We start from the raw sequence: 15,944 nt of genomic DNA on the forward strand, positions 1-15,944 counted from the left end.
TGAGCTAATCAGCCCATTAGTAACTAAGTAGTTTCATTTGCATGTATTTAGAGAACAGCGGGTGGTCTGTTCTTTAAATACATCACTATTGTTCTCTAGAAGGACAGCTGCTAAAAGAATGTTATCAGCGCTGCCCATGGAGAACTCAGTGTGCGGTCCGTCTTATCAGTCCCGATGGATTTTAAGCTTAGCTGAACTCAGCGATGGACGAAAAGCACACAGCAAGTGCACGATGGGCACGCATTTACAAGCAATGATTATCGCTCAAAAGATGGCTTTTGAGTAGAGATGAGCGAGTATACTCGCTAAAGGCAATTGCTCGAGCGAGCATTGCCTTTAGCAAGTATCTCCCCCGCTCGAGATTGCAGGTTCGGGTGCCAGTGCGGGGGAGCGGTGAGTAGCGGCTGTCAGCAGCAGGGAGCGGGGGGGGGGGGGAGAGGGAGAGAGAGATCTCCCCTCCGTTCCGCCCCGCTCTCCCCCGCAGCTCCGTGCCCGCTGCCAGCACCGAACCCTGCAGTCTTGAGCGGGGGAGATACTCACTAAAGGCAATGCTCACTCGAGCTATTGCCTTTAGCGAGTATACTCGCTCATCTATACTTTTGAGCGAATTTTGAGTGATAATCATTGTGTGTAAAAGGGCCTTTACTTTCATCCACCATATAGGTGAAATCAGTATTAGGTCCACTCTATGGCTGCACAAAAGCTGTGTAAAATTTTGTGTCATCATTACATTCAGAATCAATATGTTTAATCATCAATAACAGCTAAAAGACTATATGTGATTTAACAAAAAAATATTAAAGACTCTTTCAAGGGGTGCAGAGGTCCTCTGCCTCATAAGAGAAGGAGAAAACTATACAAGGTACATAGGAAGTTGCAGTAGGGGCATAGCTAAAGGCTAATAGGCACTGGTGCAAATGTTTGGCTCCCCCCCATGCATCCTGTTCCCCAGGAATAATAGCGCCCCCCCCCCCCCCCCCCCGCAGTGTATTCTCCTCCAGGAGTAACCAAAAATAATATTGACCCCTCTGTGTGTCCTCTCCTAAGGAATAATAGCCTGTGGAAAGGGGATAACTTGAAATTCCAGTACAACCGCTTTAAGGGCCCGGCCACTATTGCAACCGCTGTGACCCCTATAGCTATGCAACTAGGTTGGAGGACATTGTTACTGATTCTGCATAGGTGCAGAGGAGCTTCAGGTTTTGCCTTTGAAATCTCTATAACTTAAGATGCTGTCTTTTGCTAAACCTTAGGGCCGGTTATGCCAGAAATGAGCTATAAAGATCATGTTATGCCAACTATAGTCTTTTTTGGTCTCCTAATTCTCTATGATGAAATGATTTCTCAGACTAGCCATAGTTTTCCATAATAGCAGATAGGTGAGGAAAGATCAGTGATAAGATAATGGCTTTGTTTACAGCCATTATTTATCTGTCAGTAGAAATGCCTGTACTATATTTTCAGAGAAAATTTTATTTTTTCTGTTAAATATCAGTATATTGTATAAGAAATAGTCTGTTCTTGGCTCGTGCTCTCATGTGTTGTGTGTGCTGATTCCTGGATTCCTTTGTGTTAGGTTCTGGGGAGTTTGTCATTGAGTGTTGACAGAACAATTATCCTGTCTTCATCTTCTTATCAAACATAATTAAACATTTGCTTTTGCGGTTTTCTTTTCTTTTACTATTTTATACTCCCTTTTTGCTTGGGTAACGTTTATATACAGCTTTTAATGGATACCAGTCCGCAGTATATATTTTATGTACCCGTAAAAGTAAATGAAAACTTTTCTCTATCTAGTATAATGCTTAATATAAACTTCCACCAAAACAAATCTCAGATCTGTCAGCACTGTTGACTGGTCCCTGGTTCCTGTGGTCAGGGAAGACTGAGAAACTGGGACTAGTGAGATGTGAGATGCTTAGTTGATCCACCATTGAGTATAGAACGCAGTCAGTGAATTTGACAGCTGAGAAAAATTCACTGCAGAACATTGTATTTGGCTTCTCTTAGGCCAGAGGTGCCAACCTCATTTTCTCCGAGAGCCACATCAGCTTTATGATTGACTTCACAGGGCCGATTGTCATTGGGCTTGTTCACATGAGCATATTTGTGCGTGTATTTTGAGAACCAAAACCAGCAGTGGGTCCAAAATAGATTATACTCTTTCTTTGTATGTTCCACTTCTGGTTTTGGCAAATACACTTATCTGTTTAAGCCCTTAAAGGGGTTATACCATGTTTGAACATTATTCCCTATGCACAGTATAGGGGATAACTTTCAGATTGGTTTGGTCCAACCAATGGGATTCACACTCATTCTGACAATGATACTCCACAACATCTCTGAAGCGAGGGCACCGGTGTCAGACATGTACAACGCTGCTCCATTGTTTTTAATCAGACTGCTGGAGATAGTTGGGTTCAAGTGCTTGAGCCCCAATGAAATGAATCACATGGCTGTGAGCATATGCAACCAGTACTACTTTCACTTCAGGACACCCTGAAGATCTTAAGATCAGTGGGGATCCCAACAGTTGGACTCGATGAAAGTTATCCTGTTTCCTGTTAATAGGGGAATAACTTTCAAACATGGCACAACCCCTTTAAGTGGCACTGAGCTGCAATAAAGAATTCGTAACACATCTTACTTGGTTTTTAAAATGCTCTGAACAAATTGTCTATACAGTAATTGGATTCTGTGATATTTTAGTCTACAGTGATTCTGAATAGTAGTGAAAATACCGTTGGAATAAAAGTCACAAAACTGGGAAAGTTGTCTTGTGTTAATATGAGACTCGTCCCCCATTGCAGGATGTGTCCTAAATATTTGCTGATTGTAATAACACTGGATACAGAGTGGAAAACGGGAAAACGAGGCAGCTGTGTTTACGGTAGCTCTTTATTAATAAACATGTCATTTTGTTTCATGTTGTTAAAAAAAAAAACACGGACTATCTGACCAGTGGACACGCAGAAGAGAGATGAGAGCAGATCAGATGGAGGGAGTCTAATCACAGCAGCCAGGCACGTTCATTTAGATTTATGAGCAATGAAGGCAAGAGGTTTAGCATCCAATTTTCCCACACAGAGAGATGCCCAAAAATCTCAGAATGCCGAGGTCAGTACAGCCCTCCATGTTCACAAACAGACCAGCACCTAAGAGAGACCAAGAGGACATGTAACACCAGCTTGTTATTGCACCAGCGCGTACAGAATTAATTTTCGAACCCTTTTTAAAATTAAATGATTTTGAAGGTCACATGGCAAGCAATTTGCGATGAACATGTCAAAATGGAAAGTTGCAGAATATGCTTCTAAAAAGAACCCATTTGGTTTAATGTGTACACATGTAATTAATATATATTGCCCAATTCCACTCAAAACCTACAAATTCAGGAGTGATTGCATTTAAGCCCCAAATCCTACTGGCCCATAGGCTGAGATTTGGAGAGCTAGTTGGGATCCATTTTTCATGGTCAACAATTGACTTGTTGACCATGCAGCATAACTGTTCAGCTAATGAGCATTTTATTGTATGCCTCAGACAAGTACATAGACAGCTAAAGCAGCTTCGTAATATTAGGACCATGCCAAACATCTCCCCATTTTTAGACTACAGTGCGCATGACAAGGTCATAACTGAATGTTCAGGTTCTAAGTAGAGTAAGATTTCTGAATGCTCTAAAAGGAGTTCTGTCATAGAAAAAAAAATTCTATGCTCACCTATTTCTTCCCGTCAGTCTCCTTACCACATCTTCTCATTGCTAATCTTCTGCAGTCCCCCAGGTCAGCTCACCGCATGCTGGCCGGCTTGTTATGAAGGCTGCTTTCCTCACATATTTCTACCTGCAGGTCAGTGAAGGTCACGTCCTTGTGACATAACGTTCACTGACTAGGAAGGAATGCTGATCTATTGCTGAGACAGCTAGTATGAGAAGATTTCTGAGGTGAAGATCTGGTAAGTAGACTGACGGGGGAGGAATAGGAAAGTATAGAATTATTTTTTTTTATTGATAGAACCCCTTTAAGAGACATATAAAGGTTGTGGTTATTTCCAGTCCACCATGGTGTTCAGCTCAGTCAGCATGTTAGTCTAATTTATACCACTCCAATAACCAGATTCCATTTGCAGACTGCCATAAGCAACGTATGGATCTTATTGATTAAAAGGCCACTCCAGCGAAAACACAGTTTTCTCCTCATCTGATTGTCTATCACACTTCTGGAGAGCTCTATGTATAATGCAATCACTTCCATGCAGCGTAGCCTCCTGTCTGATACTTATCAGACACCATCTTGGTTTTTATAGTTCTCCCTACTTTATTTTCCTCTATGCTGTGCTAGCAATACCATGATGCATCAGCAGATCATCACATGACCAGATAGAGCCTGCTGGGAGGACAGTGTAAATATCATCACCCCCTATATTTGCCTTAAATAAGCTAAAGACCATACATATACAGTCATAGAGGATGAACTGCCATCTCCGTCATTATAACAGGAGCCTCTAATCAACAGCAGTAACCGTAAAAAGAGGGTCTGTTATTCCCCCCACTATGAAGAGCCTGTGTAATACAGTCCTTGTAGTTTCATCACATCACACAGGACTTCAAGGGACTGAAATAATGACTTCTGGAGAAATCATAAAACCGAGCAAATCTCAGGGGGTTACAATGAGATCACATGACCCACTTGAAGAGGAGGACTCCAGGAATTTTGAGATAGAAAGGGATAATTAAATAAGGCAATACTAGCCGATCTATTTATGCAGGGGGGAAAGTTATATAATGAATGGAACTATTCCACCAGAGTGGCCTCTTAATTTGAAATATCCTTGCAACTAGAATGGACTCAATGCTAAGGCTCTTTTCATACTGCCTTAATGGCTTCTGGTTAATGTATGCACTGTCAAAAGCTGCTGATGTATATGTTTAATAGAGGCTGCTATGCCACTATATCCTATGGTTGACATTCATCAACCATAAGATACAATGGCATCCTGTAAAAAAAGTGTATCCATTAAACAGACTCCAGTCTAGCCTATGGGTGACATATGTCACTGGCATTGGTTTAATGCCTTTTTCACTCATAGACTACAATGGTACCAGTTTAATGAATACATCATGAAAAATTATTGAAAATTTCAGTAGCTGTTATATCGATGACTGTGATGGATGCCTTACATTGGCATTCTTCACCTATAGACTATTATGGAGTCCATTTAAAGAATGTCATTGTTTTACTGGATGTGTCTGGATGAAATAGTGCATTCTTCCATCCAGAAAAAAAACTGTATGCCCGGCAAGTACCAGCCGAACAGGTGCCAAAAAGGAATGGTGAATGGGTTTCTAACTTTCTATCTGTCCATTTGACATGTTATACGTCCAATGGATGACAAGAATGCAGCGTGAAAGTATCCTAACATTTGCAGCTAGGAATCTCAAGAGGGTCTACTTATTATTTGGTCAACTCACTAGTTAAGCATACGATGTACAGTTAGTTGCCTTTTAACATACCTTGAGTTTCCTGAGCATAGAAGGTTGGGACTCCTTTGCAAAGAGATTCAATGTGGCTACCGAATTGCTTCACGTTCTTAACTCTGGTCTGAGTGACTGTGTAGGTCAAAGTTCTTGGAGGAGGAGCATTGGCTTTCTGTAAAAACATGTTATAGAGATGGTTTCATAGTCTTACAATCCAACCGGGACAGAAGTTATACTTAAATGTATAATAATTATGTAAAATAACTATTAAATGACGAGACGTCTTGTCTCCTTTAGACAACTGAATATCCTGCACATTTTACATTCACCAATGTGCCCAACTACTCTGTGATCGCTGTAGATATTAAGCATACGTTGGACATGATGTACACATAGTAACGGTGTGTGGCTTATTTCGAACTATATTTTTTCTCATTTGCGCAAAATAAGGAAAAATGTTTCCAGATCAACAAGCCTCCGCCCTGCACTTGGCAAGGTTACATATAAATATTGATGTTTAAAGATAACATAAAGATCAAATCACATATGTACGTGTATGTAAATGAGAATAGTTTGGATGAGTGTCTAAGATCTGCCTCACACTATAATGTTCACTAAATGTTATGTGCTGGAAATAAAAAGTAGATTTCAAGGCATATAGCCCTATTGCTGATAGACAATAGATAACATTAGGTCTAAGAATCCTTTGGATTAGAGAGTTCATTTAAACTGGTCCTTTGGGCCCATCAGAAGAAATGAGTCTGAGGACCCCTCCCCCCCCCCCCCCCCCAGCTAGAGAAAGCCTATGTCCACCCACTTTTAATTAAATAGTAAATTTGGTTGTTTTAATGCACTTGCAGGTCATATCATAAATAAGGTTTAATAGATTATTTATGATGCAGTACATAAGTTATGCATAGACCCTGGTGGCAAATGATTAGCTCCAAAATCAGTTCCAAATAACATTGTCTTCTATGAGTCCAATACTATTTCAAGAATTTTATGGGTACACGGTTTCTTGGACATATGCACCATTTACTAGATACACTAATATATCCTACCCATCTTGTAATATCTTCACTGCCCTCTTATCATAGATGCACTTACTGGTGCCTCTTGAGTGGATTTCCTGAGTTCTTCCAAGCTAGGAACGGCATTCCTGTTCATTCGGCTAACCACACAAGCTCTTGTGGACATAAGGCGGGCTGCAAAGAAACCCTGCAAGAAATTGTTTAGAGATTGATTACAACCCATGGCATGAACTAAAGCATCTAAAGAGGTAGAACTCTGTAAATGTGCCAGTCCCACCAAACTTTGGGCATTCTCCATAGGAAAACTTATACCCTCCGATTTTCATCACATCATTCTATATAGTTCAGTATCTACCACCAATGAACGCTATTCCCCCCCTTTTCCAAGGAGCTATGCACTATGTTTCTAGGGGGAATATAGCACAGTGCATTATCATACCATTGGGGGTACCTTGATGAAATTTATTAAAGTATACGGTACTTGAAACACTAGTATAGTAAACTTACATTTCCGTAGTCCCAGATGGAATGCCATGAGCGCCAGCCATTGTATTGGTTAATATTGGCAACCTGATCATGATTATCAATGTTCACGGTCTGGTGGACATTGCCTCCATCATTGCCCCTATTGTTGATGTTGATGTTCTGTAAAGTATGCATGATCATTATCTTAGGTCTGTACAGATGTTTTTCATGACATGCAGTAAATAGTTTAATGATTACTAACATTATTACTCAAGGATGACATTTTAAGGGGAATTCCAATATTGGTCAAAAGTAAAAATGTAAACATAAAAAACTCTTTATGGAAAAATAATCAAATCTTTCGTAAATCAGATCAGGATATGCAGATTTTCCCCTTGGGATGTATGTGGAAATGTGGAACGAATAGTAAACAGGATTATCTCATTACATTGATATCAAGTAATTTTAATCATGTTCATTGTCACCCATCATGAGTCATCTCCAATCACAGCTAATAGGAAGATAATCTATATATGGTATTTGTGTATCAATTTAAAGGACATGTAACCTACGTCAGTTGCAAAGACCACACCAAGGACCGTGAGTAAGATCTGAAATGAAAATAGAAGAGTTGGTGAGTCAGCTGTGAAACGTGATCATTTTGATGTCCTGAGAGAGAGAGAAAGCAAGGGATATTATTTCTATATGAATCATGTCCTGCAAAATAACTTCACTAGTCACTATGTATGATGTACATATTCTTCCTGAATATGAGTCATATAGCTATTTTCTACTATTGTCTTCACCTGTTATATCTGATTTTTTTTTCTTCATTGTTTAAAAACGTTGACAGCCATTAATGGCCGGGATGGAAACTGTCACATAAGTTATTATTAAACTTTCTTAAAGTTCAAAGTGGCAAATCCATCTGGTTGAATATCAAAACGTTTGGTAGAAGATATTTGGCACACAGGAATGCTGCCTGTCAACCATATGGGAGATGTAACAGTGGACATATGGTTGCCACCTAAAATTCCTTTATGTGTAGATGAAGAAGACTCGATAGATTTTCCTACTTGACTGAAGAGTGATTCTCTGTAACATAGAGTATCTATATCAAATATTGCTATTGATAAAAAAGAATGATATACATCACAACAAATGTATATCTGTGTCAGATTTCAGAGTTGTCCAAGTTTAAAGCATCCAGTTCAGTTCAACTTCCAGTTATAAGACAACCACATCTTCCACCAGAACCTTAAAAGTAAGACTGGGAGATGCAGTTCAGAGTAGAAGACACCCAGCTGCCTTGGCAACCAAAAGACGCCGGAAGCATTTCCTCCATAAGAGCTTTATGGTGTTGTATATTTGCCTAGGCAACCGGTTCACCCGCTCTCTTGACTGTATCTCCTGTAGTCACCTTTGTGACACAACAAAACTCATAATTGGATATACTGGATAGATAAGAACATTTTAGAATAGTCTAACATTATTTTGTAGATGATAGATTGCCAGACCACACTACTTATTCCCAATGCTTCGATAACCATATGCCTTTGGTTATTGAAGTAGAGCAGATAGACAGAGAGGCATGAAGGAAATATCAGATACTTACTAGAGCCTTCATTCTGTGCGGTGGAGATGATTACAAGCAGGAGAACAGTGGTATTGTCTCCCCCCATATATATATATGCAATAATAAGTCATTGTTAAACAGGCAGAGCCTAAATCAGTCATCATTGGAAAGAGTCCATATCATCATGACGCATGAGCCCGATAACATTATCGTAATTTCCTTACAGGGCAAATTTATTTAATGGGATACAATTTAGTGAAATCATAAACAAACAGAAATTTGTGATAACCATTGACTGGATGGGTGTACTATTGTGTTAAAAGCTAAAAGGCTACAGAAAGACATGCTCAGTATTTCTTGTGTATAGGCTTTAATGAAATACCATCATCACTTCAGTATTCTGTCACAATACTAGTGGGGTCTCGGCTCAGATTAGTAGGCATTCCTTACATATACCTAGAAATTTAGAATATTCACGACACATAAAAAAGTGATAGATCTATCTAGTTTACCTGCTATACTAATAGATGGCTTTGTCTTAAGATAGACCAATTCTCAAGGAAATATGTTTGATCTCAGGTATGGATATATTAGTATGAAAGTTGCTTCAGGCCTAAGGCTTTGTTCAGATTTCCATCAACTCGTCCTCTCTAGGAGTTCTGCCATTAAAGCCAGAAAAAAAGGTGTAGCATGCTGTGTTATTTTTTCCAGTAGAATGACAGAACTGTATGGAACCCATAATAGTTATTGGGATCCATAAGTTTGATGGCGGACATTTTCTTGTTGCGCTTCAATTTCATAACACAATAGAAGAATGGAAATCTGAACAGAGCCTAAGGAGAATGAAATAGTTAACCTAGTGAAGTCGGGTAAGTGCTACACTTACTGGAGTTCATTTGGAGAGGTGATGTATAGAACTACATCTATGGGGGAATGTGATCTAAATGCTAAAGTCTAGTATAGAAAATGCTATAGAGATTGTGATTTGTTATATAGGTTTGTTTGGAGAAATGCTAAAGTGAAAGATGGGGACTGTGCAAGGCATGTATTTCTGATTGATGAATGGTAGGGCACATCTTGCCCCAGAGAATGGTGTGTGTTTAGGTATTAAGACAGGGTATAGCACGTACGTTACTGTTATGTTGGCCGCAGTGGTGAGCAGAAAGTATGTGAAGGCGATATAAAGTTTGGTGTGGCCTGAGATGTGAGTCACAAGTGGAACCCTACAAGCTTGTGTAAAGAGGTTGGGTGCATGTTGTAAGCACCAGGTGAGAGTAACCTTGGAGCCTCCTAGTTGGAACAAAAACTGCCTGACGTGGACCCGCTGTATTGCTGAGAGTGTGGATGTATATAATTGAGAACTCATGAGAGTGTCCATGGAGTTATACAATACTTGCTGAGTATTTAAGAGGCTATGAAAGTACAAAGAGTTTTCTGCATAGATTACACTTGATTTTGCAAGGGCCAGTAAGCCTAGATGATGTTGGCAAGACTCTAGAGTCTATATTGTCGAGTACTAAAAAGGGTATTGTCAAATTATTTGAAACGGTTGTAATGTTCTGAAACTATCTGCCAAGTGACTGTACCATTGAGGCACTGTTTAGATCTCCATCAGCTGGCTCCACTTAAGGGTTCTGTCATAAATACTAGAAAAAAATAGCATATCATGGTGCACTATTTTTCTTGTTAAGTTGACAGAAGCTTTGAACAGAGCCAGATGGGACTATAATAGGTTTTTCCAAGGGTTCTATTATTTTACCAGTAAAAATAGCACAGCATGCTGTGTTGATTTTTTTTGGGAGGAGGGGGATTTATGACAGAACCCCTAAATGGAACCAGCTGATGGAAATTGTCACGATTCTAGCGTGGGACTGAAGTCTCATGCTGTAGCCACTTATAGAAAGGTAGCGTGGTCCAGGAGTAGCCGGAGTCTGGTTTACAAGATGGCGGTGCGGTACAAAGGGTTGAAGCAATAACATAGTCAAAAGGTATAGCCAAGGTCTGGTACACAAGATGGATGATGATCAGTTGTAGAGGAGCAGGTATGTGGGAGAATCGCTTGATTAGAGGCACAGAGCACAATAAAATGCAAGGAAGGAGGGAACAGGGACATGTTTATATAGAGGGTTAATTGGGAAGGGAAAAAGACATGGGGTTAACTAGACAGGAAAGACACGGAACAAGAAACAGAAGAGAAGGAAAAGGAGCATGCTGAATAGCTCAATATGTAGGGCTGCTGCTTGGAGTGCAGGAGGTTACAGGTTCAAATCCTGACAGAATTCTGAATACTGCCTAAGCAGTATAGTCATGTTATCTTGGCACACAGTTTCAGGAGCCTCCAAGTTCCATCATTTTGACAGATCCAGCGGCCCCTTCATTTTTATTCTTCTGTTACATTACAGAACAGAAGAACGGAAATGTGAACATTGCCTAATTGAGCTGCCAAGTAAAGACTGTTATTGTTTACTGAATCATGTGCTCCATCTCTTAATCCACCTGTACGAGTCCCCATTAGTAAAACTTTTCAGTAAAACTTCTAATATCATTGATAATCGTACCAGTTGTTGGTTTCAAACTAAATTTTAGCTAATCTCTTTAACTATTTCTTTTTAGAAGTCTATGACAGAGCTAATGGACTCACAACGAGGCTCATGTTGGGTTTCTCCAAGGTGTCCATCCTTCTGGCAGCACTATTTTTCTTGTCAAATTGGATGAAATCTGCAATGGAAGTTCCAAAACGAGACTCTGATGCAGATGTGAACATTGCCTAAAAAAGTTTCAGGTCTTGTAGTACAAACAGAAACACTCAAAATCATGGACAGAATCTAAACAATTCTTTTATAGAGGCACAACCATTCCAGGACTGTAAGGAACGAGTAACATTCACTATGTCACCTTCTCTTCCAAACTTAATTCATATAGGTTTCAGCATTGTCTACTATGTTTTCTTCTTTCTTTCTCTGTTCTATAAAAAGTATACTGCACATGACATTAATAAAATTACATTTCTTTTAAAACTCTTCCCATCTCTATCTGTTCTTCTCATCTTTTCCGAATTTTCACTGATCCTTGTTTGATTAATCCATTCAAACTCTCTCAATAGGACATTTCATTTATGCTTTTAATTAACCATGAACCATGTGACTTTTAGTATCTTCTTTCTTTCAGTTACCATTTGCCTTAAAACTACTTCTTGGATTCATAGTTTAGCAATTACTTTACATCCTGATTCCTGTCCAACATTTTCCACCGAAATTTCCCTAGAACAGTGCCAAAAATGTTGGAATAGGTGGCCTAAAGGGTAAGTGTTCATGGTTCCCATTTTCTTCTTTAGCAAACATCAGCTTAACCTTTTGTGACCTATTAAAGACTACAAATATATATTACTGTTTTATTGCACATTTTTACACCTCATACTATATAATTTGCAACATGAGCTTCATAATTTCATACTCCAAATCATAAAACACCTACTCAAAACACAGTTCTACATTCTGCCTCACACCTATTTAAAGACACTCAATAACTAGACTGTTGTAAATGGTCATCTAAATGGAGACAAACGCTAATGCTGAAAAACCTTAAAAGAATGGCCAAATACTTACTATTATATAACATAGCTAATGCACCATATATACGGCATTTTTCCCTTTCCACAGGAAACTGCAACACAGCTCCACTTATCCTATCGATATGCCGTCACTTCCAATAGTGGGATATCCATTTAACATAAGTTTATGGAACTCGCTACCAGTATGTAGCTATTAAAGAATTCTATCTCTCTCATTAATCTTATAATCTATATTCTGTTAAGACTATCCTCAGCAACCACTATCATTTTCCACCAGTCTCATATGACACATTTTTCTTCAATTATGATTGTTGTCATTTCCATTCACTTTGATCTTTGTAGTTTCATCTTTTGATACGGAATAGAATTCTTCAAATGTAATAAAGAATATTGCCCAAGCATAACATTGTGGACTCTAGATATTCTAGATTACATTGATATACATTCCTTGCAAAAACAATTTTCATTAGTATAAATGAACCTAACATACAAAGCCATTATTAGATTCACAACGTAATATGATTACCATGGCCACGACTAGCTGCCATGAAGTTCAGCTCATAAAGAAGTAAGGCTCCCAACTCAGCTGGCCCTACCTCTAATACAAACAGTTTTGCCACCTCATAGGCACTTCAGCATTAGCCCTTTCCAGTCCAATTTGTATCCTGGTTTTTCTAGGGGGCTTACTCTTTTTCTGCTGTTATATGGCGCTATATGCTGGCTAAAGCCAGTACTGCATGAGGTGACACGTTGGATAGGCTCCAACAGCAGAGAGGCTGGCAATATACAGTAAGAGAACCCCTACGGACGTCTTTCAACATCAAAGCTGTACAGCCTTAAATTATAATGTCTTCAGACGTCAGACAGTGGATTGGGAAGGGTTAAAGGGTCTTTGGTATGTTATGTTACTTATTCCCCATTCAAAGTATAAGTGATAAGTGTCTTGTGAAAGTCTAACCCCTGGGACTCCCAGAGGTCATAAAAATGTTGGTCCTATGTACTTCTGAATGAATAGAGCATCAGTTGAGTGTGTGCAATGCCATTCCATTCATCCCTATAAGAATTCCAACCTCTGTGCTTGACTATCTCCATCAGTCCCATAGAGATTAGTGGAACAGTAGCATGCACACATTTAGCCATTTCTCTCATGATTGTTGGGGGTCGCAATGGTCAGATATTTGTCCCATAACCTGTAAATAGGGAATACATTTTAAACTTGGCACAACCGCATTCATAAATAAGGGTATGGTGAACCGAAATGGAAGGTGTTGCCGACTCTCTCTGCAACTGGAAATGAGATGAGTAGAGTTGACCTGGGTTTACCTGTTTTAGCATGGGAGCTTCTACTGGCACAAGGAAATAACATGAAGGGGGAGTAGGGACTCATAATTTATTTTTACTTTATGGTAATCATCTGTAAACATTCCTGACTTTATGTCATTTTATGTTGTTTGTTCTTTATAATGTGCCATAAGAAAGTTCCAACTCTAAGAGTGACTACCACACTAACTCTCAGTACTTTGCCAATTCGTTCTGGAGCAACATCTAGGAAGGGGCTTTCTGCTGCGACATCTGCTTGTACTCATTCCAATATGTACAGTAGTGCCAAAATAAGTCAGTTACCAGCATTGATTTACAGGTGGCTCCTACACTACTGCAAATGACTAACACTATCCCATAAAATGACACAACTTGAAACTTTTCAAAGAGTTTCCTAGATACCACCCTCATAATTTATTATTAGAAATAAGGAGTCCTACAAGACCACAGGCCACTTTTTCATGCCTGATCCTACACCAATGATATCAAACCTCAACTTTTACTATATGGCCTACATGAGAATTTAACTCATTGGTTCTTGATACATTTCTGGAGTTCTTTGATGAATTTGTGGGCAAGGTGAGGATTATGCTCAGCTGTGTACACAAGGGATTGTGTCATTTTATACTGTCTTCTCATGTCTCATGTTCCATCTCATCACTCACACTTGCCTCACATCTCAGCATGAGGGCAAGTAGAGTCTCAAAGGATTGGGTGTGAGCAACTGGTAAAAATGACCCCATAAGAGGAAATCAATCATTATGGCACACCCAAATAACAGAGAATTAATGACTTACGGAAATACTTTAGCAAAGACTTTTTATAGATTATTACAAGACAGATGTTAGCCATTAATTTATCTGAGAAATAATCTGAGAATGTATTTATCTTTAGAAATATTGAGAGTATATTAAAATTTACAAATTGTGTATATCTGAGAAGATTGTTTTGATTTCATCTAATAAGCCATTTGATGGTTCTCACAAGAGATATGTTTGGTTTGGCTTATTTTACTGATTCAATAAATCATACAATTTTATTTTGTATGCTGATATTTGCTGATATAAGCCAAAGTATAGGACTGGATTTAGCATCAAGCATAGGTGGCACATATAAAGGTTACAAACTGGAGTGGAAAAGGAGGTGGAGAAACCCCATGGTGTACGTGGACTAGTTAAGTGTGATTGTTCTTAGTAAGAGAAACCAATTAATTTTGTAGATATGATACCTTTTAATGGCTAACAAAAATACATGATGTTATAGCGAGCTTTCAAATCGCTCAGGGTCCTTCCTCAGGCATAATGGAACGAATCTAAAGATGTATTTCATATATACACATGATCACATGGGAGGGCATAAATATGGTGTACTTAATTTGCACTAGATAAATACCAGAGACAGGGTAAAAGGGCACAGACATGTTGGGATTAATAGGACTTAGATAAATACCGGGGAGGGATGACCATAGACTAGTTATTGTCACTGGAGTCCAAAGCAGGGCCTCGATAAGGATCTATATATACAGATTTGTGTGGAGATGCCACCAACCAGAGTTGTGCTTGTATGGACAGGGCATGAAACTGATACAGAGAAATAGTTCTATCTATGTCTCTACATATAAAGGTTAGGCAGCCTGAGATTCACCATAACTCTCCGACTCTCTCTCCTGCCCATTCACCTTCCTACAAAGCCCAGTCAATGCAATGCAGCTTGGCGTCATCAAAGTATGGTTAGTAAAAGACACCTTGATTTTCTCTTAGAATCTTTATAATAATCATTTTAAAATTATAATTGTAAGATGTTGATGAGTACGACATGTAGCACTTGAGTTTCAAAGATTTACATGAAAAATCTGCATTTCAAGTTGGTGCAGGTCATACGCTATGAACTTTCTAGTAGTATCTGAACTGCAGCAGTAAAGGTTAAACATCATACAACCAACAGCTGCTTTAAATAAGATTTTGGGTATAGAGATATGTTGTCACTTCTGTTGCGCCAGAGACTCCTCCCAGATTGGGTTGAAGGATTTCAGAGCCATATTTACAATGGAAACAAATTTCAAAGTACTGTACAAAGATTGTTACCATTCACATTAGGTCCTGAACCCGATGGGGCTCACAATCTAAGTTTGCCATTCCAGACACACGCATACACTGAACAATTTCATATAGCGTATAGGTATATTTTTGGATTATCAGAGGAAACTGGAATACAATTACAATGTAGAAAGGAAACATCCAGTAACAGGAAAATCCAATCCATTAAAATGGACATGTTTATTATAATGAAGAATAAAAGCTGACCACACTTCACATGGATACAGGATTCTGCTGTTGTATCCATGTGAAGTGTGGTCGGCTTTTATTCTTATGTCATCATTTTAATGGATTGGATTTTCCTGTTGCTGGATTTTCCCTTTTTTCTGTTTTGCCTATGAAACTCTACCAACTATCCAAGCACAGAAGCTTATTATCTGCTATAAGTGGGCGTTTTTAGCGTGCG

The 15,944-nt window shown here is 39.0% G+C and overlaps 1 protein-coding gene across 1 annotated transcript; it reads right to left on the bottom strand.

The window, feature by feature from the left end:
- Window positions 1-2,952: 2,952 nt before the first annotated feature.
- LOC136610162 (gastrokine-1-like) lies at window positions 2,953-11,228 on the bottom strand. Its single transcript, XM_066589410.1, has 6 exons — window positions 11,193-11,228; window positions 7,548-7,586; window positions 7,018-7,155; window positions 6,587-6,697; window positions 5,516-5,651; window positions 2,953-3,155 (listed from the first exon to the last, which is right to left on the bottom strand). The coding sequence occupies exons 1-6, from the start codon at window positions 11,226-11,228 to the stop codon at window positions 3,064-3,066; spliced, it is 552 nt and encodes a 183-aa protein (XP_066445507.1). The 3' UTR covers window positions 2,953-3,063.
- Between the last annotated feature and the right edge of the window lie 4,716 nt (window positions 11,229-15,944).

Source organism: Eleutherodactylus coqui, chromosome 2, assembly GCF_035609145.1.
Source record: "Eleutherodactylus coqui strain aEleCoq1 chromosome 2, aEleCoq1.hap1, whole genome shotgun sequence".
NCBI lineage: Eukaryota > Metazoa > Chordata > Amphibia > Anura > Eleutherodactylidae > Eleutherodactylus > Eleutherodactylus coqui.

What these genes read in the sequence shown, in the direction of transcription:
- LOC136610162 (XM_066589410.1), bottom strand. Translation starts at nt 11,228, where the DNA reads ATGGACACCTTGGAGAAACCCAACATGAGCCTCGTT. An exon ending in AACCCAACATGAGCCTCGTT is followed by an intron (nt 7,587 to 11,192) that starts GTGAGTCCATTA and finishes TTTTCATTTCAG; the next exon opens with ATCTTACTCACGGTCCTTGG. An exon ending in CTATGCTCAGGAAACTCAAG is followed by an intron (nt 3,156 to 5,515) that starts GTATGTTAAAAG and finishes GGTCTCTCTTAG; the next exon opens with GTGCTGGTCTGTTTGTGAAC.